The sequence below is a fragment of the Ornithorhynchus anatinus genome, chromosome 13, assembly GCF_004115215.2.
Source record: "Ornithorhynchus anatinus isolate Pmale09 chromosome 13, mOrnAna1.pri.v4, whole genome shotgun sequence".
NCBI lineage: Eukaryota > Metazoa > Chordata > Mammalia > Monotremata > Ornithorhynchidae > Ornithorhynchus > Ornithorhynchus anatinus.
In genome coordinates this window covers 8,353,677-8,379,988 of record NC_041740.1, presented here as the reverse complement: position 1 = coordinate 8,379,988, position 26,312 = coordinate 8,353,677, and the positions used below count along the sequence as shown (strand labels likewise).

The 26,312-nt window shown below is 41.3% G+C and overlaps 1 protein-coding gene across 1 annotated transcript in view; it reads right to left on the bottom strand.

The window, feature by feature from the left end:
• LOC100074163 (zinc finger MYND domain-containing protein 11) overlaps nucleotides 1-22,002 on the bottom strand; it is a 70,562-nt gene extending 48,560 nt beyond the window's left edge. Inside the window, 2 exon segments of the mRNA XM_029078123.2 lie at nucleotides 11,745-11,879; nucleotides 21,050-22,002. Coding sequence (XP_028933956.1) covers nucleotides 11,745-11,860 — 116 coding nt within the window. The 5' untranslated portion in view covers nucleotides 11,861-11,879; nucleotides 21,050-22,002.
• Nucleotides 22,003-26,312: the final 4,310 nt, after the last annotated feature.

Below are 26,312 nucleotides of genomic sequence, written 5' to 3'. Positions count from 1 at the left end.
ACTATGGATTAGATCTAGGGTTTAGTACAGTGCTTCACACACTATAAACCTTAAATAACTGCGATTACTGAGACTGAGAACAACCAGTAGGGGCTTCGTAAAGGGAAATTAGAATATAAATGAAGGAGTAAAATCAATCCTGTTTTTGTGGAAAATGGGTTTCAAGAAATGCCCAAGCATATGGCAGAGGCTGAAGGGAGCAGGGATTGCAGATAACAAAGAATACTGAAGGCAGAGTTACTTTTTGTTGTTGCCAGAAGTTCAGTTACTAGAGAAAGCTCTTTGCAGACACCAAGTTAGAAAAACAGGCAGGTTGGCACCAAATATGAGCTCAACACAAAGGCCGTTGATACCTGGGCAATGAAAATCTGACCCTTGCTAACCCTTTGGGATAGATGGTACTGAGCAGGAAGCGAGCCCCAGAAAGCATGGATATTTTACAATGTTACTCCTCCATGAAGCAGCGTGGCTCACTCGAAAGAGCACGGGCTTTGGAGTCAGAGGTCATGGGTTCGAACCCCGGCTCTGCCACTTGTCAGCTGGGTGACTTTGGGCAAGTCACTTAACTTCTCGGTGCCTCAGTTACCTCATCTGTAAAATGGGGATTAAGACTGTGAGCCCCATGTGGGACAATCTGATTCCCCTGTGTCTACCCCAGCGCTTACTATGCTCGGCACATAGTAAGCGCTTAACAAATACCAACATTATTATGAAATCATTGGGAATTTACTATAACACACTCTCAAATATTATTTGAAGTTCATTCATTCATTCATTCAATAGTATTTATTGAGCGCTTACTATGCGCAGAGCACTGTACTAAGTGCTTGGGATGAACAAGTCGGCAACAAATAGAGACAGTCCCTGCCGTTTGATGGGCTTACAGTCTAATCGGGGGAGATGGACAGACAAGAACAATGGCAATAAATAGAGTCGAGGGGAAGAACATCTTGTAAAAACAATGGCAACTAAATAGAATCAAGGCGATGTACAATTCATTAACAAAATAAATAGGGTAATGGAAATATATACAGTTGAGCGGACGAGTACAGTGCTGTGGGGATGGGAAGGGAGAGGTGGAGGAGCAGAGGGAAAAGGGGAAAAAGAGGGTTTAGCTGCGGAGAGGTGAAGGGGGGGTGGCAGAGGGAGAAGAGGAGCTCAGTCTGGGAAGGCCTCTTGGAGGAGGTGAGTTTTAAGTAGGGTTTTGAAGAGGGGAAGAGAATCAGTTTGGCGGAGGTGAGGAGGGAGGGCGTTCCAGGACCGCGGGAGGACGTGGCCCGGGGGTCGACGGCGGGATGGGCGAGACCGAGGGACGGCGAGGAGGTGGGCGGCAGAGGAGCGGAGCATGCGGGGTGGGTGGTAGAAAGAGAGGAGGGAGCAGAGGTAGGAAGGGGCAAGGTGATGTAGAGCCTTGAAGCCTAGAGTGAGGAGTTTTTGTTTGGAGCGGAGGTCGATAGGCAACCACTGGAGTTGTTTAAGAAGGGGAGTGACATGCCCAGATCGTTTCTGCAGGAAGATGAGCCGGGCAGCAGAGTGAAGAATAGACCGGAGCGGGGCGAGAGAGGAGGAAGGGAGGTCAGAGAGAAGGCTGACACAGTAGTCTAGCCGGGATATAACGAGAGCCCGTAGCGGTAAGGTAGCCATTTGGGTGGAGAGGAAAGGGCGGATCTTGGCGATATTGTATAGGTGAAACCGGCAGGTCTTGGTAACGGACAGGATGTGTGGGGTGAACGAGAGAGACGAGTCAAGGATGACACCGAGATTGCGGGCCCAAGAGACGGGAAGGATGGTTGTGCCATCCATGGTGATAGAGAAGTCTGGGAGAGGACCGGGTTTGGGAGGGAAGATGAGGAGCTCAGTCTCGCTCATGTTGAGTTTTAGGTGGCGGGCCGACATCCAGGTGGAGACATCCCGGAGGCAGGAGGAGATGCGAGCCTGAAGGGAGGGGGAGAGGACGGGGCGGAGATGTAGATCTGCGTGTCATCTGCGTAGAGATGGTAGTCAAAGCCGTGAGAGCGAATGAGTTCACCGAGGGAGTGAGTGTAAATGGAGAACAGAAGAGGGCCAAGAACTGACCCTTGAGGAACTCCAACAGTTAAAGGATGGGAGGGGGAGGAGGCTCCGGCGAAGGAGACCGAGAATGACCTGCCAGAGAGGTAAGAGGAGAACCAGGAGAGGACGAAGTCCGTGAAGCCAAGGTGAGATAAGGTACGGAGGAGGAGGGGATGGTCGACAGTGTCAAAGGCAGCAGAGAGGTCAAGGAGGATCAGAATGGAGTAGGAGCCATTGGATTTGGCAAGAAGGAGGTCATGGGTGATTAGAGAGAGCAGTCTCGGTAGAGTGGAGGGGACGGAAGCCAGATTGGAGGGGGTCTAGGAGAGAATGGGAGTCACAGGTTTCCAACAGCATCATAATGTAAGGCACAAAAATGTGCAGAGCTTCCTACACTAAAATTCTACTTCACTGGAGGGAGGGAAGTTGAAAATCACCTGAAAACAAAACTATTTACTAGCATCAAGTTTTAAAGTACACTCAGTTCTCTCATAATCAGTGTTTCCCTATGCATTTTGGATAGACAGCAGATGGGGAAACCAGAAATCACTTGTTCGACCATCAGAGTCTGCCTGGATAGAACATGAAGCAATACTGGACAAAACTTGTGTGCAGGAGGGCAGCAATAAAGGTCCGTGTACTAAAATGGGAGTATTCCTTAAAACAGGGCGGTTCATGAATGCAACCCCCACAATACTGAAAAATCTGGTTTTGTTTTTAAAAGGAGTGGGGAAATAACACTACTCCTTTGGTTAAACAACAGACCAGTGACTAGAGAGTCCCAGTTTGAATCCCTTCTCTGTGACTGTGGGCAAGTGATTTCTCTCGACCTGTAAGCCCTACTTTGCTAAATGAGAATAATATTAATGGACTGATTTTACAAGTAGAGGAATAATAAGGAACTAATCAGAATGACAAGCATTTGGCATAATTTAAATTCCATAGATGAAGGTAATAATTAGCATTTTATAACACCTTCATTCACTCACACATTGGATACTAATGACCATTTAACATTAATGGAAGAGTAAGAGGAAAAAAGGGCTATCTTTCTCCTTCCCACTATACCTGACTTCTTAAAAAAAATAAAAATCCACTGGATGAGCTGCCCAGATGAAATGGAAGTTTACTAAGAAAAATCTTCAGATTGCCCTCCATAAGGCCACAGATAATTGCAGCCTTATTTTCAATTGTTAATTTTCTATTATTCAGAATGAGTTAAAATCTACCTAGGTGAAGTCACTGTCTGAGAGATTGTGCCCTGATTGGTTTGGTTTGAGTCAGCTGCCCCTGATGACAGCTGATTTCTGGAAGCAGTGGCAGAAGGAAAGTGTAAGACTTCTCTCCATCAGTTTTTTTGGGGTTTTTTTTTTTAAATGTTATCTGTCAAGTATTTACTATGTGCCAGGCATTGTACTAAGCCCTGGGGTAGATACAAGCTTCTCAGGTGTGACACAGTCCCTGTCCCACATAGGGTTTACAGTCTTAATCTCCATTTTACAGATGAGGTAACAGGCACAGAGAAGTTAAGTGATTTGCTCAAGGTCACACAGCAGCAAAGTGGCAAAGCCGGGACCAGAAACCAGGTCCTTCTGACTCCTGGGCCTGTGTTCTATCTATAAAAGCCATACTGCTTCTCTTGTTTCTTCTTCTTTAGGCCACATGCAGATGTCAGAGTTCCTGGAGCAGTTAACTGAGGTGGGATTACGGACACACAGCTTCCCAAGCACCAGCATTAGAAGCCTGGCTCAATCTCCTATATATGGTGTACTCATTCCAAAGGTTGATTTTGCCCTGTGCAAATTCAGACTAAAAAGATATTTCCCGAAAAAAATTTCCTTGCCTGTGCAGACTCTGTCACTGAACAATTTTTTCTAAAAGAAACCTTCATCAATTTCAATTTCCAGATCATTGAGTACTTTTTTCGTTAGTGCATCCCTAAAATTTTAATAAGTAAACCAGTAAAAAAAAAACCCAGCACAAAATTATTATAATATATAGAAGGAAGGAATCTCCTCTAGGATTTTAATTTATTACCAAGCAAGACTTGTAAATAACACCTTTTAAATTAAAAGGGCCACAGCAGTTTGAATAGTATACCTATACTGAAAAAACAAAAAATATGCATTTAATTTAGCATTTACTCTTCTAGCCAAGACTAACTTCATGTTTTAGTAGTCTAACCTGATGAATTCTTTCCTCCCAAGAGGTATTTGAAAATTATGCTAGGTCAAGTTTCAATTGAGAGTTTTAGATTTAGCAATCATTCTGTAATTTAACTTCTGTAATTTAAGATTGGCACATCAGTTTAAATAGAAGATTCCAAAAGTTCCAAAATAAAAAGACACTCCCCCCCAAAAAAAAAATTACAGAGAGCTTCATAACCAGTTTATGATAAGCCCAGGGAGGATGGCTAATGTAATTTTGGGGGTTGTTCCTATGACGTCAGGCATGTATCTTTAAAAAAACTGGTAACAAGTATCTCTACATCCCTGGTAAGGGCCCTAATTTATTTTAGGGGACAAGTCACATACTCTTAAGGTTCAAATTAACTGTAATGATAAAAAACTAAGAGTGTTTAAAAAGAATCTAGGAGTATAACAGCAATAGCAAAATAAATAGTATAGTTTTGTTCAAATATGACGATGACCCTGTTGCCAAACCAAACAATGCTTCCTGCAGTACTTGCTCCTGAGGACTAACTGCAAATCTAGTCATGGTTTGCAAAAGCTGATGTTTGGTTTTTTGCCAGATACCCTTTAAAAGGCCCTTCAAATCAACTAACCAATTGCCCAGGTGGCTGATTTGAGTGTCTTCAAAATGGAAGACATTCTGGAAAAAAATTACCTGATTGCATTCATATCAGAAAAAATGTTAAAAACCCTCTAGATGTTTAGTTGCAACTCTCAAAACCTTTTTAATTCATTTTAATGGGGCATAATTCTCCTCCTTCTCCTTTGTTAAAAATAAAAACATTCTGTTCTAAGCTGCAACTAAATATATTGCTAATGAAGGTACGGCAGTTGAAGTAACTTCCCTTTCAGAGCTGACTGGGTTGTTTACCTTCAATCTCTACCCTTCAACTCTCTCCATCCAAGTCCCGGTTCTCTCTCAAACCGATATACGAGGAATGGAAAATTCTACAGCAACTAACAGTCATGCTATGTTATGCTTGCTATGCTTGCTATGTCCAGCAAGGAGAAAGCACGGATGTTAACAGGTTTTTGAACTGGAACAATTCTTCAAAAGGTGAATAATAAATGTAGTAACAAACAAAAAACCTAACTCCCCCAGCTGGAAAAACTAAAATTGGTTCTTCAATATCTGTCCATACCATATTTACGTCATGGGGAGGTGGCTGAATTGATGCATTTCTTGTCACTAAGTTTAAGACTGGGATGAGAATAGAGGAAAGTAAAAAACTGACGAAAACTGTGAATATAATTATTCTTGGGTGGCTAGTGTCTCAGGGAGTATTTCCATGACTGGCTTGGGGGAGAACAAATTTTGGAGAGATTAAGTCCTTGAATCTCTTGGTTAAAAGCCATATTTAAATTATTACTTTACTTTTGTACTAACAAAGGTGCATTTTGTTCCTTTGCTAAAATGTGGTGAATCAAATACAGATTGTCCATGCTAACAGGGGTTAGGGGCAGCATAAATCAATCAAAATTACAGAGGGACAATTAAGATTTCAGGTGAGTCCTCACATCCTCATATTCACACATCCACAAACTTTTACAATGACCGTTGACAAATTGCAAGACACTAACATGAGTTTCGCTGTTCCGCTTCAACTTCTGTAGTGGCGAAGTACAACGCTAACTTTAAAGTGAGCAGATATACTTAGCTGTAAGTAAGACAGGGGGCAGGGCTTCCAGGATTTATACCAATGGTCTAAGCACGTGCGCACGAACCACCACCAAAAAAAAAAAAAAAAACAAAAAAAAAAACCAAGGGGGACATGAAGTTGGGAAGAAAAGTAGGAAGTAAAGACACAGCTGAAAACCACCCTGCTCAACCTAGACCTACAACTTCACGGGAACAAATGAGAAAACTGACACAGCCAGTCGGACGTGCAGGGAACGAAGCCAAGTAACAGCAGGAGGAAGTAAGTTAAAGGAGAAGCCAAACTGAGCTGCGGCTCCTGGCAATGTGAAGGGTTCCTGTGCGGCCGCCCAGCACTCAGCCGTACACAGCCTTTCTCTGGTAAGAGTAAAAGCAGGGCAACTCTGGTGGGTCCCTGGCGGGGATAGTAGCAGCCCATGATTTGACTTAACTTCCTCCAACTTCTGCTGCTCTGCACTAAGTCCCTGAGAGATTTCCTGGCTGATTCGGTTACGGTCACCACCGCTGAAAGAACGAACTTTGCCAGCCTACTGTGGGATCGGCAACTCCCGGCTTTCACTGGAGTCTAATGTGGTTCTCGGTCTACATCAGGCAGTGCCACTCTCGCGTATAGCCTCGTAGCCACAACTTAACAAAGCCAAGGTGGGAGGTGCAGGCCCACTGGGCTCCACCCAGGCCATTTCCCCACCATGGGGCAGGAGAAGAGGGAGAGTAGGGGAAGAAGAGCCGATGGAGAGAGTCAGCAAGGAAGAAGTGGAAAGAGCACTTCTTTAGGGGTTAAGAACCTTGAGCTCTATTCCCGGTCCTCTTCTGGTCTGCTGAGTGATCCCAGGCAAGCCTCCCAATTCCTCTGTGCTTAGTGCCTTACCACTAGGAATAATACCACTTTCCACCTCCTACCACAGAGGACTGTCAGGTTAATATAAACTAACTGATTTGCAAGTATTATGGAAAAAAGGAAAAACCACAATATGAATTCATGGGTTAAAAAAAGTGCAAGAATCAAGGGGAAGGATAATGAGACACTGATGCAGTTATCAAAAATTATAAAGTAACGAACACAAATAATTCATAAGAAATAATTTTTCTAGTTTCTTCAAATAAATGAAAGGTGATGATATGGAGGGTTGAGACATTTTCCATCTCCTCTGGGAAAACTAAAGTAATGAACCTAGGGATTTAGGTTAGCTAGACGGACAGAGTACCCTGAGAAAAAGGATTGTCAAGCAATGCAATGAACGGTGGGATCTCATGGATCTCTTTCCTTAGCTGACTTCAAAATTAGAATAGATTTTCATCTGCTTGGGGTGGGTTTGGCGCTTTCCCATCTTAAAGAAAGGAGGGAAATAAAACTCCTCCAGTCTTTTTCAGCCATGTGATTATTTCCTAAAGTGTGTCAAAGAGCTTATTCTACTACAGTTTAAAATGTGATAAAGCAGTGAACCTCAGGCATTGTTCTTGGAAGACAGTTTTACGGAACAGTGGCCTCTTAATTGACATCATTAGTGGGCAGAGTGGGGAGCGGGAAGGGGGGGAGGGGAGAGGAGAGAGGCAAGAGTAAGTGAAAAGCATCAGAATAGTCACCAGAGGAGCCATTTTCTTTAGTCAGTTTCACCTCACCCTTCAATCTTCACTAATAGGCAGAGAAACCAACTCACACTTTCCTTCCACTTGCCTATGGAGAATGAGGAATTAAGTGACCGGAAGGAGGACAAAAGCACAAGGGGGAAGAAATCAGAAGAGGGATTCTTTCATCAATTATAAATTTGCTACTACAACCCTAGTTAAGTGTGGTGAAATTTCCCTTCCCTCTATTCCATGCCAATACAACAATATATATACCCTCTTGCAACCCTCAAACTCACATAGCTTCTTAGGGTTTCCATCTTTTGAATAACCTTAATGTCTCTTTGTCACAGGCTTACAAGTAAAAATTAACAAAATGCTCCCACCTGCTTCCTCTCACTGGAAGTGGGGACTGGTGGGACTAAATGAAGCTGGGAGGAAACTGAGCAGCACGCTCCTTTCACACAAGGCTGCAACAGTAACAGGAATAGAAAAGGGCGGCCACTTACCAAAGCCCTCATTGTATTGCCAGCATTAGCATTATTTTCATGGTCACACATACATTTAAACATGAGAAATTAAATGCTTTATATCTGCTTGCCTTCCCATTAAATTGTGCACTTCTCCAAAGTGGGCAATTTGTCTTACCCACCGTTGGATTGGTCCTCAAATGCCTGGGGCAGTGGTCTGAACACAGTAGGCACTGCCCTACAAATGAAACTGACTCCGATCAGGAGGGTTTTATGTACACACATAAAAATGCAAACTGTGTGTCTATACACAAGTTATATATATGCAAATCGATTAAATATCATAACCAGGCCCTTTCTATACATTTTTGACACTGACAAAAGCTAGAGATCCTTGAAGAAACAAGCTCTGTTTTTGCTTCTTTTCATTTCGGATTCCAGTCAAGGGAAAGGTACAACAATCTTTTCATCTCTACTATGCCCTCCTCAATAATTCCCATGTTCCATAGAGATACCACAATAAAACCATAACACACATTTAAGAATGCACACTCATTCCTACTTTCAGTTGAGCAGAATCTAGTTGGCCACTCACTCATTATCTGGTCCCAGTTGACTTCTTTCCCTGTACAGCATGGACGGTGCCCTTTGCAAGTGTCTGATCAATTAAGTGTATTTATTGAGCACTTACTGGGTGCAGAATACTGCATAAAGCCCTTGGGAGAGTACAAGTAACAGAGTTGGTGGATATGTTCACTGCCCACAATGAGCTTACAGTCTGGAGGGAAGTCCAATCTACTTCGGTTCAAGTAGGAGGCCTAGACGCTCCATAACATGATCCTTTCTCAGTTCCATTCTGAGCTCAACATCTTGTAGCCTCCCTAGGACTAGAGCAACATTCCATCTTTCTTAAGCCCAGTCTCTCTTTAGGCCTTTTCTTTGGTGCATGAATCTGACTCATGAATGACTTCTCTGTCAGTATCTAGTCATGGCACCCCACAAAGCCTGCCTCATTTTCTGTGCCCAGCCAACATGTTAGCCCTGTAATTTTAGGGTCCATTTTAATGTCACCAATCCCCGCTTCCTGGAGTATCACAAATACATTCATTAAGCATTTAGAGAGAGCAGGGCACTTTACTAGGGTTTCTATATTGACATATCCCAAATGCTTCAAAACAAAATTTTAAATTTTAATCCTGAGCTTCAATATGCTTCATTAATTGGTTCTTTTTACCCAACTTCCGTTATTCCTCTATACCCTTACCTACTCTCCACTCAAACTAAATAAACTTGATTACTACCTCTCAAACACAACTAGCCCACTCTGCCCTTTGACCCATTATTCATAGTATTTCCCCCTCATGGAAAATCCCCCACTTCCCTATCCCATGCAGGATCTGTCCCCTCCTTTTAAATACTTCTGAAAACACATCTCCTCTATGAAAAATCCAGAAGGGGTCCTCTCCCATCCCTTCTCCTCCCAACACCCCAGCTCCAGTTTCTCAGAAGTCATTCTTATAACATTTCTGAATAACTCTATGTAGTACTATTATTGTTTGTAATTTTTGTTTTTAAGCAATCATCACACTTATCCTGTCTTCTCCTTTAGACAGTGAGATCCTCAAACTGGGTTTCCCACATCCTTTGTCAACTGCCTATGTCATCTAATCCAATATCGTGCAACAGGAGTTACTTAATTTACGTTTCAGATAATGATGAGGAGGAGGATGATAAATAAATTGCATAATCAATTCCAATTATTCAAGAGCTGATTATTAAGAGTCTTAATTGTTCAGGCTCTTCTCCTTTCCCTCTAGTTTCTTCTTCAGGTGCCTCAGTCATTTCACTCCTTTAGTATTTTCAAGGAACAGGAGGAAACTCAAATCAGTCAACTTAGCTCCATCTTAGAAACTCTGGTAAAAGGCTTATCGAGTGAAAACATCGAACCAATACACAACAGTCATCTGTCAATACTTTTTTATCCACACTCTATCCTGGTTCCTCATTTCAGTGGATAATTAGGAGTCAGCTGTGCCTAGGCAGCAAAAAGTGAACAGAAATCTGGCAATTATACAGTTAATTTAATCAATGTTCGTGGTCAAACTGGATAATTCAGGCCAAAAAAAAAAATTATCTTTGGGGATAGGATCATCAGGTTTGGTGGTCTACAGTGATCAATTAACCAAGTAGTTCAATTTCACTTTTTGCTGTGTAGCTTCGACCCAAATCTCCGGACAATGCTTATTCAACTCATTATACAAATCCTAGAATTAATTAGTCTATTCCTTTGTTAGTGAACCTAAGTGCTTCAAATTAGGAGAAGGATCCTGCCTCTCAAAATTTTAAACAAGTTAATGCAATATGACAGTGTCGTTCTTATTTACCCAGCACTTCTGCATATATTTACATCTGTAAGAAAGACACGTATAGATAGTTATACCGATGTCCAATTTAGAATACAGAATCAATCAAAGGTATCTACTGAGCACTCACTAAGGGCAAAGAACTGTACTAAGCACTTAGGAAAGTACAATACAACGGAGTTGGTAGGTGTGATCCCTGCCCACAAGAAGCTTACACTCTACACGAGGGGACATTAAAACAGATTAGGGATAGAGGAACTAGTAGAATAATGGATGGACTCTCAGTTATCCACGAGCACAACACTTGCATTGAACATATAATTCAGGCCCTTTCTCCCATAGACTTCAGATATTTTTATTTACCTAGCAATTGTGTGTGTATAAAGTACAATCAACTCAATGATAATGTGTGTTTTTCACTACGCATTTTGGATAGAACACTGTTACGAGAACTGGAGAACATTCTTGCAATCGTACATATGTACCCTGACAAAATGTGGTGTGAGGTCGTAAGAAATGAGATGGCAAGCGTGTTGCATTCATCGACAGGCTTGCTAGAATTCAGATTTTCTCCTTTAGAAGGGGTTTGTCGGGAATATAACTCCCATCTTCTGGGAGACCTGAGTGTGTATAAGACAAAGTAAAGTCAGTCCTAAACAAGCAGATTATTGACACTACAATAATCTATGCACTTCCTCACAGCGTACTTCAGACCAGCTGCTTCTGCTCTATAGCCCAGTTCCCCCTCCTACCTACCAAATTCTCGGAGTGCCTTTAACCCTGTATCCTAGCCAGGGCAGATATTAACTACCCCTGCCACGGCAAGGAAGGAGGGGAGTGCATTAGTACCTCAGTGATGTGCACAATCTATGTGTCCAAGTGTATGCTTGAACGTGTATGTGTATGACCATGTGTGGACTACCTAATATTTTCTTTTTTGCTCCTGATACTGGCACCAATTGTCTTTACTAGTATAGTGAGTGGCACTGGTTAGCATTCAATAAATATTATTATTACTTCTACTAGAGTTGATAACTAAGGCTATTTTAGTTACTTTATTTGTGTACTGAGGAATGAATGTGTTTCCCTTGCCCCTCAAATTGATTTGTAATTAATTTGGAATCATCTTCAGCTTCTTTCACCATTTCTCAGTGTTCTACACAGAGTATCGTTTAAATGTTGCTGAAGGCCTAACTGGTTTATCCTATTATCTTTCATGTAGCCTGTAAAGAGTCTAGAAAGATGAAGTCCAATCTGAGGCATTTATTTATATAATTTTGGCCAAAAAATCACCAAAATATCCAAATAACTGAGACCAGTCATATTTACTTCGGTTATATGGGGAATTGCTTTAACCCTCCCCACTTACTGGTTGAGAACTGCCAAAGGGTTATAAAACTTTTTAAAGCCACTCGTTTATATTTTAATATAAAATACTACTTACTTTGTAATACGGTCAATGTTAGCAATTTGCTTCTGGTTCCGGATGATCTCAATAGCTGCCCAAAGATGCTGGATAGCTTTTGTATCCGCCTGTCGTCTTTTGGTTAAGCGTGCCATGACCTGTTTACTTTTTTAGCTGTAGAAACAGACAAATTAAAACAATTACAAAATGGATTATAACCCATTCGCTTGCAGCAATTAGAACTTTCTTTGTTTTTAAGCAATTTAGGCAGCCTGTGGACTTTCCAGTTTTTTTATTCCTCCTCACTTCTGCTGCATATTTGGGGGCATATCACTGGGTTTTAGCACCTGCACTATAGAGTAGATGGGTCACAGAGAGTAGGTGAAAATATTTCGTAAAGTAGATCATTTTTTAGGAGGTAATTAAAAGCTATTGACTTCAATAAGCTTACAATTTCTTCTGCATTTTAGTTATTCACACTAACTAAAAGACAACTTAACAAACAACCAAGACTCAACAAAGAAGAAAATTTTAGGAGGAGCAACCCAATTTCCAAGTAGTATATAACTTGCTTTCAGTTTTCTCAGTGAAAAGTCCTCCATGGCTGCAATGCCAATATCACTTAAAAGCTAGTACTTATAAATTCCCTATAGGATGTGTGCTATTTTACTTTGCTTAAGGCATCCAAGTTGAAGCATCAACTTTCCTGTAATGACATACCAAAAAAGGTCCAAAAAAAATGACATTTTGAAAGCAACATTTCTTGGAGATTTAACAAAAACCACCAAGGCAGGCCTGGTACCTTTGCCCATGGGCAGAAAGTGAGCAGTTGGCAAATGGAACCCTGAACAACAGAAGGGAGAATGTGCTGGACTTAGGGTGGGATTTTCTTTCACCCAACATTGCATCATTCTTGTATGCTGAGATTGGACAGGCAGAGCCGGGGCAGAATGAGAGGTGCTGGAATGGGAAAGACTAGAGGAAGGGGAGTGGGGTGGGAAAAAAAAGCATTGTGAGCCCAATTTGGGATGAGGACCGTGTTTAATGGTCACCTGTGTATTCTCTCCCAGTGTTTAGTACAGTGCTTTGCACACAGTAAGCACTTAAAACACTATTACTAATGCTACTAATAGAGAAGGTAAAATGTGGAAGAACAAGGTATTGGAGCCATGTTTCATAATTGCAGGATGTAAGTTTATCTCCATTTGTACATTTGTTGAGAGAGACAGAATGTTGTGGCCCACTAAGTATCATTATATGAGCATTTAACACTAATATCGCCATAAGGTAGACATAATGTAGACTTATTTATCTTTCAAAGAACTGCATAGAATTCTTAGTGAAATGATGAACATTAGGCCTAGAATAAAATGACAAAATCAACAGAAGCAGCAAGGCCTAGTGGAAGGAGCAGAGGCCTGGGATTCAGAGGACCTGGGTTAAAATCCTGTTCTGCCACATGTCTGCTGTGTGACCTTGGGCAAGTCATTTTGTTACCTCATCTGTAAAATGGGGATGAAGACTGGGAGCTTAATGTGGAACCGAGACTGTGTACAACCTGATTATCTCAAATCTACCCCAGGGCTTAGTATAGTGCCCGACACACAATAAGCACTGAAATACCATTAAAAAAACAAAAACAAAACCTACTGAGGCCTTCTACCTAGATGTATAACCAACAGGTTAAAAAAAAAAGTTCCTGTTCTTTAAGTGAGCTTACATAATTTTGGAAAGCAACCATTTTAAGCACTTTTTAATGCTGGGAAAATCGGCATCAAAAGATGCTAAAAGTCCGAAGAGTATTTACAAGTTAAAAATCTCTATCCGCATGATACAATTAACGAGATTGTAGTACTTGTGATCCGATTTGCTCATACAACCAACCATGAAGGAAAATATAGCAAGCAGCTGGCTTTGTTTACAAATTTTCCCAGAGCTTCAGGCAATGAACACAGATAAGCTGTAAACCGCCCACAGCCTAGTTGCAAGTACTGAAACCCCATTTTTAAAAGCTTAATGAATCATTTTGATCACTAAATAACTTTCTTCCAGTGCCACCACTTTCTCAATGAGAAATGATTGACTGCAACACACTGATATTTATTACCACGCTTCTGGGATCAAATGCCTTTCAAAAGGAATCCAACGCTCTGCCACAAAGTTTGCGGCACAAATAAAAGTCTCACCAAGTTTGTATACCAAGGCAGGGAGCACTGGAAACGAAGCAGGTAAAACTAGAGATTTTAACTCAAGACCACAGTTATATACCATGTTCCTCTTCATTTGTTTCCCTCCTGGAGGTCCAAAAACAACACTGTCAAAATCCTATTCTTCATCACAATCTACATGAGACACTTTTGGGTCATAAGAAACTGCAATTTCTGCCACAATTCTACCTCAATTACAGCTGTCCACCTCTATCTTGCCTGTCTCAACACTGATCCTTGCCCATGTTCTCCCACTGATCTGGAACAGATCGGGCACGCCGCCATTCTCCCCACCTTCAAAATCCGACTAAAAATCACACTTCCTCCAGGGACCCTTCCCTGACTTAACCCCTCATTTTGCCACTCGATTTCTTCCTTATCACCTATGCAATTGGATGTGTTTCCTCTTGCCACCCTACAGCACATACATATATGTTACCACTTCCCCTACCTGTAATTTATTTTAATGCTTTTCTTCCCCACTAGACTATGAGTTCCTTAGGAAGGAAGGGACTGCCTACCAACTCTGTTTTCCTGTACTCTCTTAAATGCTTACTACAGTGCTTTGCACAAGTAAGCACTCAATAAATACTACTGATTGATTGAATTCTACTTGGAGTATAACTCACATTAAACTGTTTAGCCCAATATTAGCAGTACCAGAAGCCAGGGAGATAAAGCACCCATTAGGGAGGTTAGTCCCATTATTTTGCTCACTGCCAGAACCTTGATGTCAATTCGACAACCTAACTGACCAATGGTTGCCCATCCATCTACTCATTAAAAAGAAACTCTACAACTTTGGTCGGGAGGTCCTCGATCAGTCCTCCCCCTTCTTACTCCTCTCTTCCTACAACCCAGCCCACACATTTCACGCTTCTAACAGCAACTTATTTATGGTAACTAGACCTCATCTTTCTCACCTTTGCCCCTTTGCTCATGTGAACTTGGGCAAGTCATTTTCACTTGGGCCTGTTACCTTACCTGTAAAAGGGGAATTGAGACTGTGAGTTCCACGTGGGACAGGGACTGCCTCCAATCTGATTTGCTTGTATCCACCCCAGTGCTTAGTACAGTGCCTGGCACATAGCAAGCACTTAACCAATATCACAAGTGTCACTATTATTATTATGCCCCATTCCTGCCTGGGACCCCTTCCTGCTTCATATCTGACAGATCACCACTCTTCCCATCTTCAAAGCCCTAGTAAATCTATTTCCTCCAGGCGGCCTTCCCTGATTATTTGCATCTTCCCATCCTATCCTCTCTCCTTCTCTGTCACCTATGCACGTGTCCATATCCCTTAAGCATTTTGATACTCATCCCACCATCACTCCCACAGTCTTTATGTGTTTATTCTGAAATTTTGCTCCTTCCCCTTTCTGTAATTTGTTCTAATGTCGGTCTCCCTGACTAGACTATGGGCTGCTAAAGAGCAGGGACTGCATACACCTTCCCAAGAGCTTAGTACATTGCTCTGTACACAGTAAGCACTCAAAACATACCAGTGAATGACTGATAAAGTGAATGAATGAAATGCCCAAGAGCATTTGGGGTTTCTCCACCTTCCTAAACCTGCCCTGCTTGAAAGTCTTCAAGGAAGCTGTATGTGAAGAGGGACTGCACGGCCATAAGCAAGATCCCTTAGGCAGCAGCTGGCATATGTGCCAACTCCCAAGCCAATAGGAGATTTGCAAAAGTAAGCAATCGCAAAGCAAGCCTGCCCCGTCTTGATGAATTCAATGCACCGTTTGCCAGGCAAACTGCTGAATTGTGAGAAAAAACACTATAGCAGTTACCAAGACACTTTTTGTTAGCTTGGAAACAAGGCTGCTAAATGTTTATCCTGTTAAGAGACATGCAGGATCCATTCCCTTTTTCTTCTTTTTTTCAAACTGCTCCCCGTTCCCCTTGTGATTATACAAGATGACTTAATGCCACCTCATATTGTGCTGCAGTAACAGTTGTATTATTAGCATTCATTTATTAAGCAATTGCTTTATGGCAATGCACTTTTCAGATCCAAACCCTCTGCTAACTTCTATGTCCTCACCATTATACCCTCACTCAAGCCCTTTGCCACTAAGGCTATAAAAGCCTCCCTAAAACACATATATGCTGGCTCATTTGTCTCCTGTTCTAAACAACAACATCAAAAAAATAACCACCCTGAAACCTAGCTGGTCTTTACAGAATTCCAGCGCCAATGCCCATCCATCCCTTGTGTCTTATTATGGAAGAGATGTGTGTTTGGTCTTGTGACTCTCTGCTGACGGACCGTTATATTGTGGGTCCTCAACTAGAGGCTTTTTGCTTCTGTGTTTAAAAACTCAGCTTCTACTAAACATATATGCCCACAGGACTATACAGCCTAAAATTGTAATAACAAATACAGTCATGGTTCTGTTAAAATGCTGGTCACATTCTTTATTATAGAAAACTTTGCATTATGGATTCATACCTTAACCAATACCATGCATATATGGAACACCCATTTCTACCAACATTGAATCACACTCTAGCTCAGAGAGATGACACAGGTTACCAGAAGAACCTCCCTAAATCCTTCCATCAAGTTCTACTCAAAACGTGTGGTGAAAACCCAAGATGTAGAACTGATTATATATAATGAAACAAAAGGCCACCTTGGCTTTCAGAATGATGTATTAATGCTCTGGCAGTGCTTGTCTTAAATTTTTTTTCATATGTTTTTCTTTGGAAAATTAGAAATGTCTGCTGAAAAAACACTCCAAAGGCTCGTTAAGCAACACTGATTCCTGGGTCATTTCATTTCCTAGAAGTCTCAATCCTTTTGGGATTATTAGCCTCCAAAAATTTGGTACCACTCTTTTGAATTAACGCAAATGATAACCTTCAAAAAAATATGGCCTTAGCCAAGGAGAAGAGACCGGCATCTCTTAATCATCTGGTGAGCTACGACTCAATAGATAGATTTCATTCATTGATGCATGAAGATTAAAGCTTTCTCTTTGGAACTGAGATTCCAGGAGAAATGGCGGACACTTTCTCTTCATTGACATGTATAGCACCTCACCCACAGTCAGTCCAGGTAGGAAATTTAAGATGAGATGCCCAGATTTGAAGCTATCCCTGCTTGGACTTTAATCTTGTCTCGAATGTCTGAAAACAATTTCAGAAATCTCAAGGAAAATAACAATGAAAGAAAACTAGATGTACCTTTGCTATAACAGCATTACTGCTGAAGGTCACTGCAGCGCTTAATTAATATCTTTGTCATTTTGAGACAAATCATTAGCATATTAACTGAAACACTGATTCTCTTGAAATGATGTTATCTGATTATAATAGAAAACAGAAGTCTGAACTAAATCTTCCTTGCCAAGAATTCTTATGTTAATAACAAATTAAGTTTAAACATCCAAAAACTGTATAAAGCAATTCTAGCACTGCCAATATCATTTAAATTTTCTAGAAGCCCACGTTGACTCAGAGGCAGAGACTGTCCTAATCTAGGGACAACCCACAAGTTTATGGAGTCACATACCATCAGTCCCACCACATTAATCCAGAAAACCCTAGAGTTATAATAATAATAATAATGTTGGTATTTGTTAAGCGCTTACTATGTGCCGAGCACTGTTCTAAGCGCTGGGGTAGACACAGGGGGAATCAGGTTGTCCCACGTGGGGATCACAGTCTTAAATCCCCATTTTACAGATGAGGTAACTGAGGCCCTGAGAAGTTAAGTGACTTGCCCAAAGTCACACAGCTGACAAGTGGCTGAGTGGGGATTCGAACCCATGACCTCTGACTCCAAAGCCCATGCTCTTTCCACTGAGCCACGTAGAGTTCCTGTTCTTGATTCTGCTGCCATCCTGAATAGCATATGTTCCTCCTCTAGACTATCAGCTTCCTGTGGGCAGGGATGGTATCTGCCAACTCTAATGTACTGTACTCTCCCTAGTGCTTTGTACAATGCTGTGGAACTTCTAATAGTCCCTAAATACAAGTGCAATCTTGGCCAACTGATCCCCTGTGGGAGTGTTTCCTCCAGTGGAAGAATGGGTGCCTGATCAAGTTAAATCTCAATCTTCCCTGGTAGGTTGGAAGGAGCTAGTGAAGTCATGTCCCCTCCTCTAGAGAATTCTCCCCAGCAAGATTTAGCATGGCCAACTTGTGTAGAAGCAGGATGGGTAAGCAGCGAGGTGTTGGGCTAATCTGACTACCAAACAGGATTCCTAATAATCACTCTGGCAGCTGCTACAACTTCAAATCCCTGGATTCACTGTGGCCAGGATTCAACTAACCAGTGAGCTCCTGCTCCTTGGAGGCTTCCCTTGGGCCAATAGGCCTCTTCTGTGTGGGTTTATTCCCCCCCACCCCACCCCCAATTATGCAGTTCTCATTAGGCTTCTGTACGTCATGTCTAAGACAAGCCCCTTCCTTGATAACCCAGACTCTTTTGTTAAAGTGAACTAACCAGCAACTCTCATTTGTTCATTCAAAATGCTGGATGATCAATCAATGGTATTTATTGAACGCTTACTGTGTGCAGAGCATTGTACTAAGCGGGTGGGAGGCTACGCTACAACAGAATTTGTAGACATGCTCCCTGTCTACAACGAGTTTACAACCTAGAGGGGGAGACACACATGAGATAATTTATAATAGGTAATTCATAGATATATACATAAGTGTTGAAGGGTGAATACCAACTGCCTAAAGGTCACAGGATGTGTACGATGCAGAACTGAGAGGGAGCCAAGGAAAAGAGGGCTTAATCAGGGAAGGCCTCTTGGAAGAGGTGGGCCCTTAATAAGGCTTTGAGATAATGATGATAGTAATAACAATCATAATAATACCTTAGTAAAACTTTGGATAATAAAGTCTGTATAACTTCTGAAATGGTCTTTCCTAACATACTTGTACCCTTTTTCTTCAGCACTCTTCAGATTTCAATTAAATTTTATTACAATAATTCAAGGAAATACGACTATATGGCTGATTTTTTAGTCCTTTGCGAATGCCCAGTGGTAAAATACTCAGGGCAGGTATGGTAGGAGATAAACAACAGCATTAAATGTTTCAATTCAAAATGCTTTGATGTTCAGCACATCATAATTTAATCATTGTCAGTTCACTATTAACAAAGCATTACAGAAAGCTTAATAAGTACCGCTTCTACAAAGCCCAGAATTCATGTAAACTTAACATACTCAAAGAAGCTGCTTATTGCCATGGTAGATGAAGGTCCGATTTTATGGGGACTATGGAGGCTAAGATCCTACCTCCTTGTTTCAGCACAAGTATGCATTTCAAGTGGTCAATGTTCACGTGTAATGGAGTGCACACAACAACAGGCCCATCCAAGCTGTGAAGGTGCCAAACTAGGATCCAGAATAGTAGAAACTGATTGTGCACTTGTCAAGCAGCGTGGCCTAGTGAAAAGCGCACGGGCCTGGGAGTTAGAGGACTTGGGTTTTAATCCCAGCTCTGCCAAATGCTTGCTGGGTAAACTTCGGCAAGTTGCTTAACTTCTCTGTGTCTCAGTCCTCCTGTTCTACCTCCTACTTAGACTGTGAGCAACGGGGACAGGGACTGTATTCAACCTAATCCACTTGCCTCTACCCCAATGCTTAGAATAGCGTTTGACACATAGTAGGAGCTGAACAAATACCATTTTTTAAAAAAAAAGCATTGGCCTCTCAACCTGTCCAAAATAGTGGTCAAAGGGGATGAGGGCTGGCCAACCAAATGCTCAACAGCAAATTATATTCAATGTGCCTTAAAAACTGATGCATAACGATGACTGTTGTTATTCATGAAGTGGCAATACAGCTTTTGATACATTTCCCAGATTCCCACACAAACGTCAAGGGGAATAAAAAGGGAAAAAGAAAGCCGACTGAACACCACCTATTATCTTAGCGTAGCACAGAATGCAAAGGAGAATGGCCAGAAGAGTTGAACTTCCAGTACCAACTACAAGATGCACAATTTATCGTTAAGTGCACATAGAGAACCTCAGAAGCTTAAAGCAGATATCGTAACACATGAAATGAGGCAATCAATCAACTTTGATGTCCAGGAAACCAACAGCGATCAACTAGTCTCAGTAGAGGACCACAAAGCCAAAATTCGATGTGTTGGTTTTAGTGTGGAAAAAGCATGTGTGCCACTGACAAAAAAGCAATGATATCACTTCTCCAAACAGAGCAACACTCACCCTTGACATTAGCTTCCATGGTACGTTGTAGAAAAGGCTAGGTGTACATCCCAACAGGCAGAGGATGGAGAAGTTGAAGAAAACTAAGAAGTGTTCTCTCCACTGCTTTCAATGGATAGAACATGACCCAAAAAAAACCTCTCTCCACTGACAGTTTGGAGAAGGACAGTAAATTAACTAAGATAAATACAGTAGTTCATCTGGCTGTTTTAACGAAGATTAATCTTCTGAATGTCACAAACAATATTCCAGAGAGAAAAACCATCTGAGTCAACCCTTAAAAGCTCAGGAAAAGTCACCCAGAACCAAAAAAAAAAAAATCACATGAAAACGACTCTTCACCAGTGTTTCAACAATAGGTAATAGGTACAGGCATTTTCCCACTGACTCAGTCCACCAGGTTCTGAGTTTGTCACTGCCCAATAAAACATAAGGAAAAGAGCTCGCACACCAATAAAGGAGCATCAGTTTAGCACAAGGGTTAATGGAGGAATTATGTTGATTCAGCCTCAAATTTTACTCCAGTTCAGGAAAAGACAATGATTATGATGTATTCCTTACATACATAACCTCACCAGCATAAAAAGTAACCTTGAAAACTTTGCCAAAAAAGAAACAAAGAATCGAGGGGATGCTGAAAATGATGGCAAGAAGGCCATGCATGAAAGCCAGAGGAAAAAAGACAATTTCAGGACACTTTCCAAAGCCATTAAGAAGATGATTAAAAAAAGACTCTGGAGAGTTCAGGAAAAAAGTTGAGTGCTGCAGCAAAAATGAGGGGGAAGTTGGATGAGAGTCCAAAGTGATTTAAGGCTGAAACAGAGCATCCCAATGGCACTGAAAGACTCAAGTGGAAATCGGAAGGAGATGATGGACAGACTTATGGATAAATGAAATGTGCACAAAATTCTAAGATAACCTTTACTCACCTAAAGTCACAGTAAGTCGTATTCAGCCAAGAGTGAATCCAAAAACCAGAACCAGAGTAATTTGAGAAGAAGTTGAATACGCCATCTGCAATGTGAAATGTGGAAAATGCCTAGGCATGGAATAACACATGACCGGAATATCTCGAAGCAAGAGAGTACACCTCTTTTTAAGGCGATAGCACAATAGTTCAGTGTATGCATCATGAACAAGAGCACTTCGACTACAAGGAAAAAAACAAAGACAATACTGCTGATCAAGACAGAAGACTCTAAATTCACCCAGATCTTTCCCAAGGACTGCATTCTCACAAAACACAGCAATACAGAAAACTTGTACTGTGGTTCTCATGGCGTCCAACATAGGGGCAGAATCACAAATACGCATGTACAGAAGCTGTTCCTTCAGACACCACAATATCCTATATCCAAACACATTTGTGATGTCGGACGAATGTTTCATTATTTCCTAACAAGTTCTAACCAAAAAGCAGAGTGAAAGCACCGGCAATGGCAGAGGTAGACATCTCTTCAAAACTAACATCTAGTTACTTCGACAAATACATGAAGTCTTGCCCAGTCAAACAAACTGCATCAAACATAATCTTGATCTTTAAACTAAGATATAGGAAAGCTGAATTTTGTTCAGGATGCTCAAACACTGATCACATCTACCTATATAACCCAGCAACTAGAAAAAATTAAATAAAATAAAGTCCAATTCTACCACTCCCAATTTACTCAGGTTCAATCAGGGGCAAACTAAAATTTCAGCAGTGCCAGATAAATTGGCATTGATGGCCCTCATAGTGAGGGAAATAGTGAACAAGGGAGCAGGTGTTGGACAAGCAACACTATTTCCCACTCTTATAGCTCCACTGGTCCACAAAGGGAACCCAAGAGGCCCTGGATCCTACAGTCAGTATAAGGCTCTGTCTCACCCTGGGATGGGTGAACTTCTGCTCCTTAATCAATCAAGCAATGGAACTTATTAAGTATTTAATGTGTGCAATCAATCACATTTACTGAGTGCTTACTGTGTGCAGAGCACTGTACTAAGCACTTGGAAGAGTAAAATACACATCAGAGTTGGCAGACACTTTCATGCCCACAAGGAGCTTTTATTATCTTAAATTTAACTTTATTTCCCACCCAGGATGGTGAAATGATTTGCCTAAGACCACCAACACTGAACCCAACTGTGCAAGGGAATTGGGAGGTGGTTCTGCTACTGGCAAAGAATGGTGGGGCTCAGGAAATTGGCAACTGGCTACTTCACCTGCCGTTAAGCCTGACTTGGCATTCAATTACAGGAAAGTTTTGACTCAAGGTGCTCAGTGAAACTGACATCATAAAATACTCCTGGAGATGAGTTGCCATTGCAAAAAAACCTGAAATTACAACCTTCCACATCCCATGCTGTTTAAACCCACACTGGAAATCAAGGAGTGTGACATAATCTTGCAAAAGCTGTTGACATAGCTTTATGTGTGTCACAATTCAACCAAGGCAACTAGTAAGGAGTAAGAAGCATTGATAGCAAATAACCGACACATCACCTCTTTAGTGATGACTTATTACATTTTCAAATGATATTGCAAAATTAGAAAGGAAAACCTAAGAATTACATTTTGGTTTCAAAAATTGCGCTAGAAACAAAGCTCCTACAGACCAAATGGCTACCCAACCTATTCAACTGTAAGCTCCTTGAGATCATGGATCTTGTCTACCAAATCTATTGTTCTGATCTCTCCCAAGTGCTTCCTTTGGCATTCTGCACACAGGAGGTTCTCAATCAATAAATGGAATTCACGGATTGATTGTTACATTGAAGGAGTGATAGACTACTGTTTTCAGGAGAAACAGGGTCAAAACATTTGATAACCATTGGAGGAGAAATTGGGAGAAAGTAGCAAAGGTTCATATCAATAAAATCAGGAAGTCTCTAACGCATAATGAACTACCAATCAAAGGTATTTTTCAAGCGCTACTGTGTGCAGAGCGCTATACTAAGTTGGTATTTGTATTTGTTAAGCGCTTACTATGTGCTGAGCACTGTTCTAAGCGCTGGGATAAATAGAGGGTAATCAGATTGTCCCACATGAGGCTCACAGTTAATCCCCATTTTACAGATGAGGTAACTGAGGCACAGAGAAGTGAAGTGACTTGCCCACAGTCACACAGCTGACAAGTGGCAGATCCGGGATTCAAACTCAAGACCTCTGACTCCCAAGCCCGGGCTCTTTCCACTGAGCCACACTGTATACTAAGTGCTTGGGAGAATACAAAACAGCAGACCAAAATGTTCTCTGCCCACAAAGAACTTACAGTCTAAAGGAAGAAGAAAGGGAAATAACACTTTTTGACTCTATTTTGCCATCAGTGACGTGCACAACACGAGGTTGGTTAATAGCCTGCACTGCAGAACAGAAGAGGTCTGTAATCCAAAAGGTAAGCGAGTGATGCTCTTGTGACATCTTACATCAAGAACAAATTCAAGATAAGAAGCAGCAAAGCATAGTGGATAGATCATGGGCCTGGGCAGGGGCACGAGTCAGAAAGCCACTGGTTCCAATCCCGCCTCAGCCACTTGTCTGCTTTGTGACCTTGGACAAGTCACTTCACTTCTCTGTGCCTCAGTTACCTCATCTGTAAAATGGGGACTGAGACTGTGTGCCCCACATGGGACACAGTCCAGCCCTATTTGCTTGTATCCACCCCAGCAATGAAAAATAATTATATTATTATTAAGAAATTAGGAAGTGGGCAAATCTGTCAAATGGCGCAAGTTAAGCACAAAGCAAAATGAAAGGGCGGAACACAGAGCTACAGGATGGGAAAATGATAAAACTCCCTCCAAACAACTGAGCAGGAAAAAAAACAACAAAAAAACCTGAAACAACTTGAATGGAAGACCAAGAATGCACTAGGCAGATATTCAGTGACTGCATTTTGGTCTGAGATGTCCAAGCTGTGCTTGAGATAGACTGGAATGAACTGCTGCATGGAGTGAACAAAGATGTCAGAATAAAGGACTTGAAGGAAATTTCAATTTAATAGTGCAAGGTCCTGTCTGTGAAAGACACTTTCACTACCTTATAAACTTATCCAAAAGGATGACATTAGTTTGCAATTACGAGCTGCTTTTAAGAAAAGTGGCAATGATTCGCTAGTCTTCGTAAGCCTACTTTCTTCACTGGCGAGATATGAGAGATATAAAAGAAGAGGCAAAGACAGGATCTGCAGACTCATCTGACTTCAAATTTTGCCCAATTAATGGTTGGAGGAAAGCCACATGACACACTTTTGGGAGAAGTGTTTTGAGGACATTTCCTCTTTTCTTCATCCACTGGCGCCTGCCTCCGCTCCTCTCTCATCTTTTACTACTTTCCTTTGGTCCGTCAGCTCTATGCATTTCTCATGCTTTGGTTTTACTTCCTCTTGGGCTTTTCCCAACAGCTGCAGTGCACTAGCATTACAGTATTCACCCCCTGGGTGAAAGTCTGAGAAAATTGAGAGATGCTGCTTGATTTTATCAAAAGACTAACTTTAAAGTATTTCAGTGAGAGAGAAGGGTGTTAAATCTTCCTCTGCAGCTGTCGCTGTCAGTTGTCCTATAGACATGGACGCAGGGAGAAGGGTGAAAAATGTTAGCTTGCCAATCTGAGCATGTGGCCAAATAACAGATTTGTTCTATTCTAAATTGGAATAAAGCCTACTAACAATCTCTGTGGTTCTACTGTTTTTGTTTCTGTAACCCAACCAAGAAACGTTTTGCCCTGAAAAAAAGTCCAATTTAGTTTCTTAATAGGAAGCTATCCTTCACAATTTCATTTCTTTCTCTAACAGCATTTTTATGACACACTGATATAAAAAAACATTCAAACTAATCAATCCGAAATTACTTTTTCAGAGCCATTTGCATTTACAAACTGTAAAACAGAACAGAGGACACTAAACTTTCTGGATTTTTTGGCACTGATCAATGTATTTTCATGATTTATAAGAAATCACAGAGATTTCCACAACTTATTAGACAAACTATGCTTTTAAATTTTTTTTGAGCTTTTAATCCAGGAATTCTAAGAAGGAGAGATTAATGTTTTAGAATTTGTGAAATGCTGTCAGCGGATTCTAAAAACCTGACTGTGGTACTAAAAAAATGGCAGTTTCTTGGTTAAGTCGGTTCAGGCCAGTCTGTTTTGGAAAGAATTCTCCAAAGGAAACATAGGTTTAGGTCCTGAATCTCACAAGGCAAAACAAACATGGAGCAACTAACATCAGTTGGTGCTAACAAAACTAACGTTCCTGAAATTTCGCACTATTAAGTCCCACCAAAAGCCTGTTGCAGGCATTAAAATATATATATACATATATATTAATGCCTGTTTACTTGTCTTGATGTGTATATATCTATAATTCTATTTATTTATATCGATGCTATTGATGCCTGTTTACTTGTTTTGATGTCTGCCTACCCCCTTCTAGACTGTGTGCCCACTGTGGGCAGGGATTGTCTCTCACTGTTACTGAATTATACTTTCCAAGCGCTTAGTACAGTGTTCTGCCCACAATAGGCTCTCAATAAATACAATTCAATGAATGAATGAAAAAACCTGGATCATCAACTTACCTGAATGACTGTCTGCAAATAAGGCTTTTTCACCAATACCCATCCCTATCTCCCTTCTTCACCACTTAGCTCAAAACTAAATCCCACCAAGTTAATGATGCTAGCCCAGATAGAAGGCTGTTTTGTTTTTGTTTGTTTTTTACAACTTCATTATCACAAATGCCCGAGGTTTGTTTTCTAAACAGCAAGGATTAAATGACCATCAAGGCAGGAAATTCTTCTCCCTGGTTTTCCCTAACAGCTTATAATGACCATAAATAAGGTACAGATTTTCCGCGTTTGCACATTTTACCCTCCTGACTTTAAAAAATTGTGTTAAACCCTGCTCACATGCCAGAAGGTCCAGGGTGCTTATGTAGCGTCACCTTTGGCACTCAACATGGGACTCGGTGATGGCCTAGTCAGGTGTTGAGAAGGGCTATGTTGGTTGGGTACATTATACTGAATTTCAGGATCTTTAGCTGCAGATGAAAACCACTGGTACCCATCTCTATTCCTCCAGACAAAAACAGAGTCCATGTCCCCAAATAAGAACAAATACATCCTTCTTCAGCCTGAGCAATCTATTAGGAATCAGAAAACGCACACATACATACACACTCTAGACAACCCCAATGAGATAATTTTAACTTG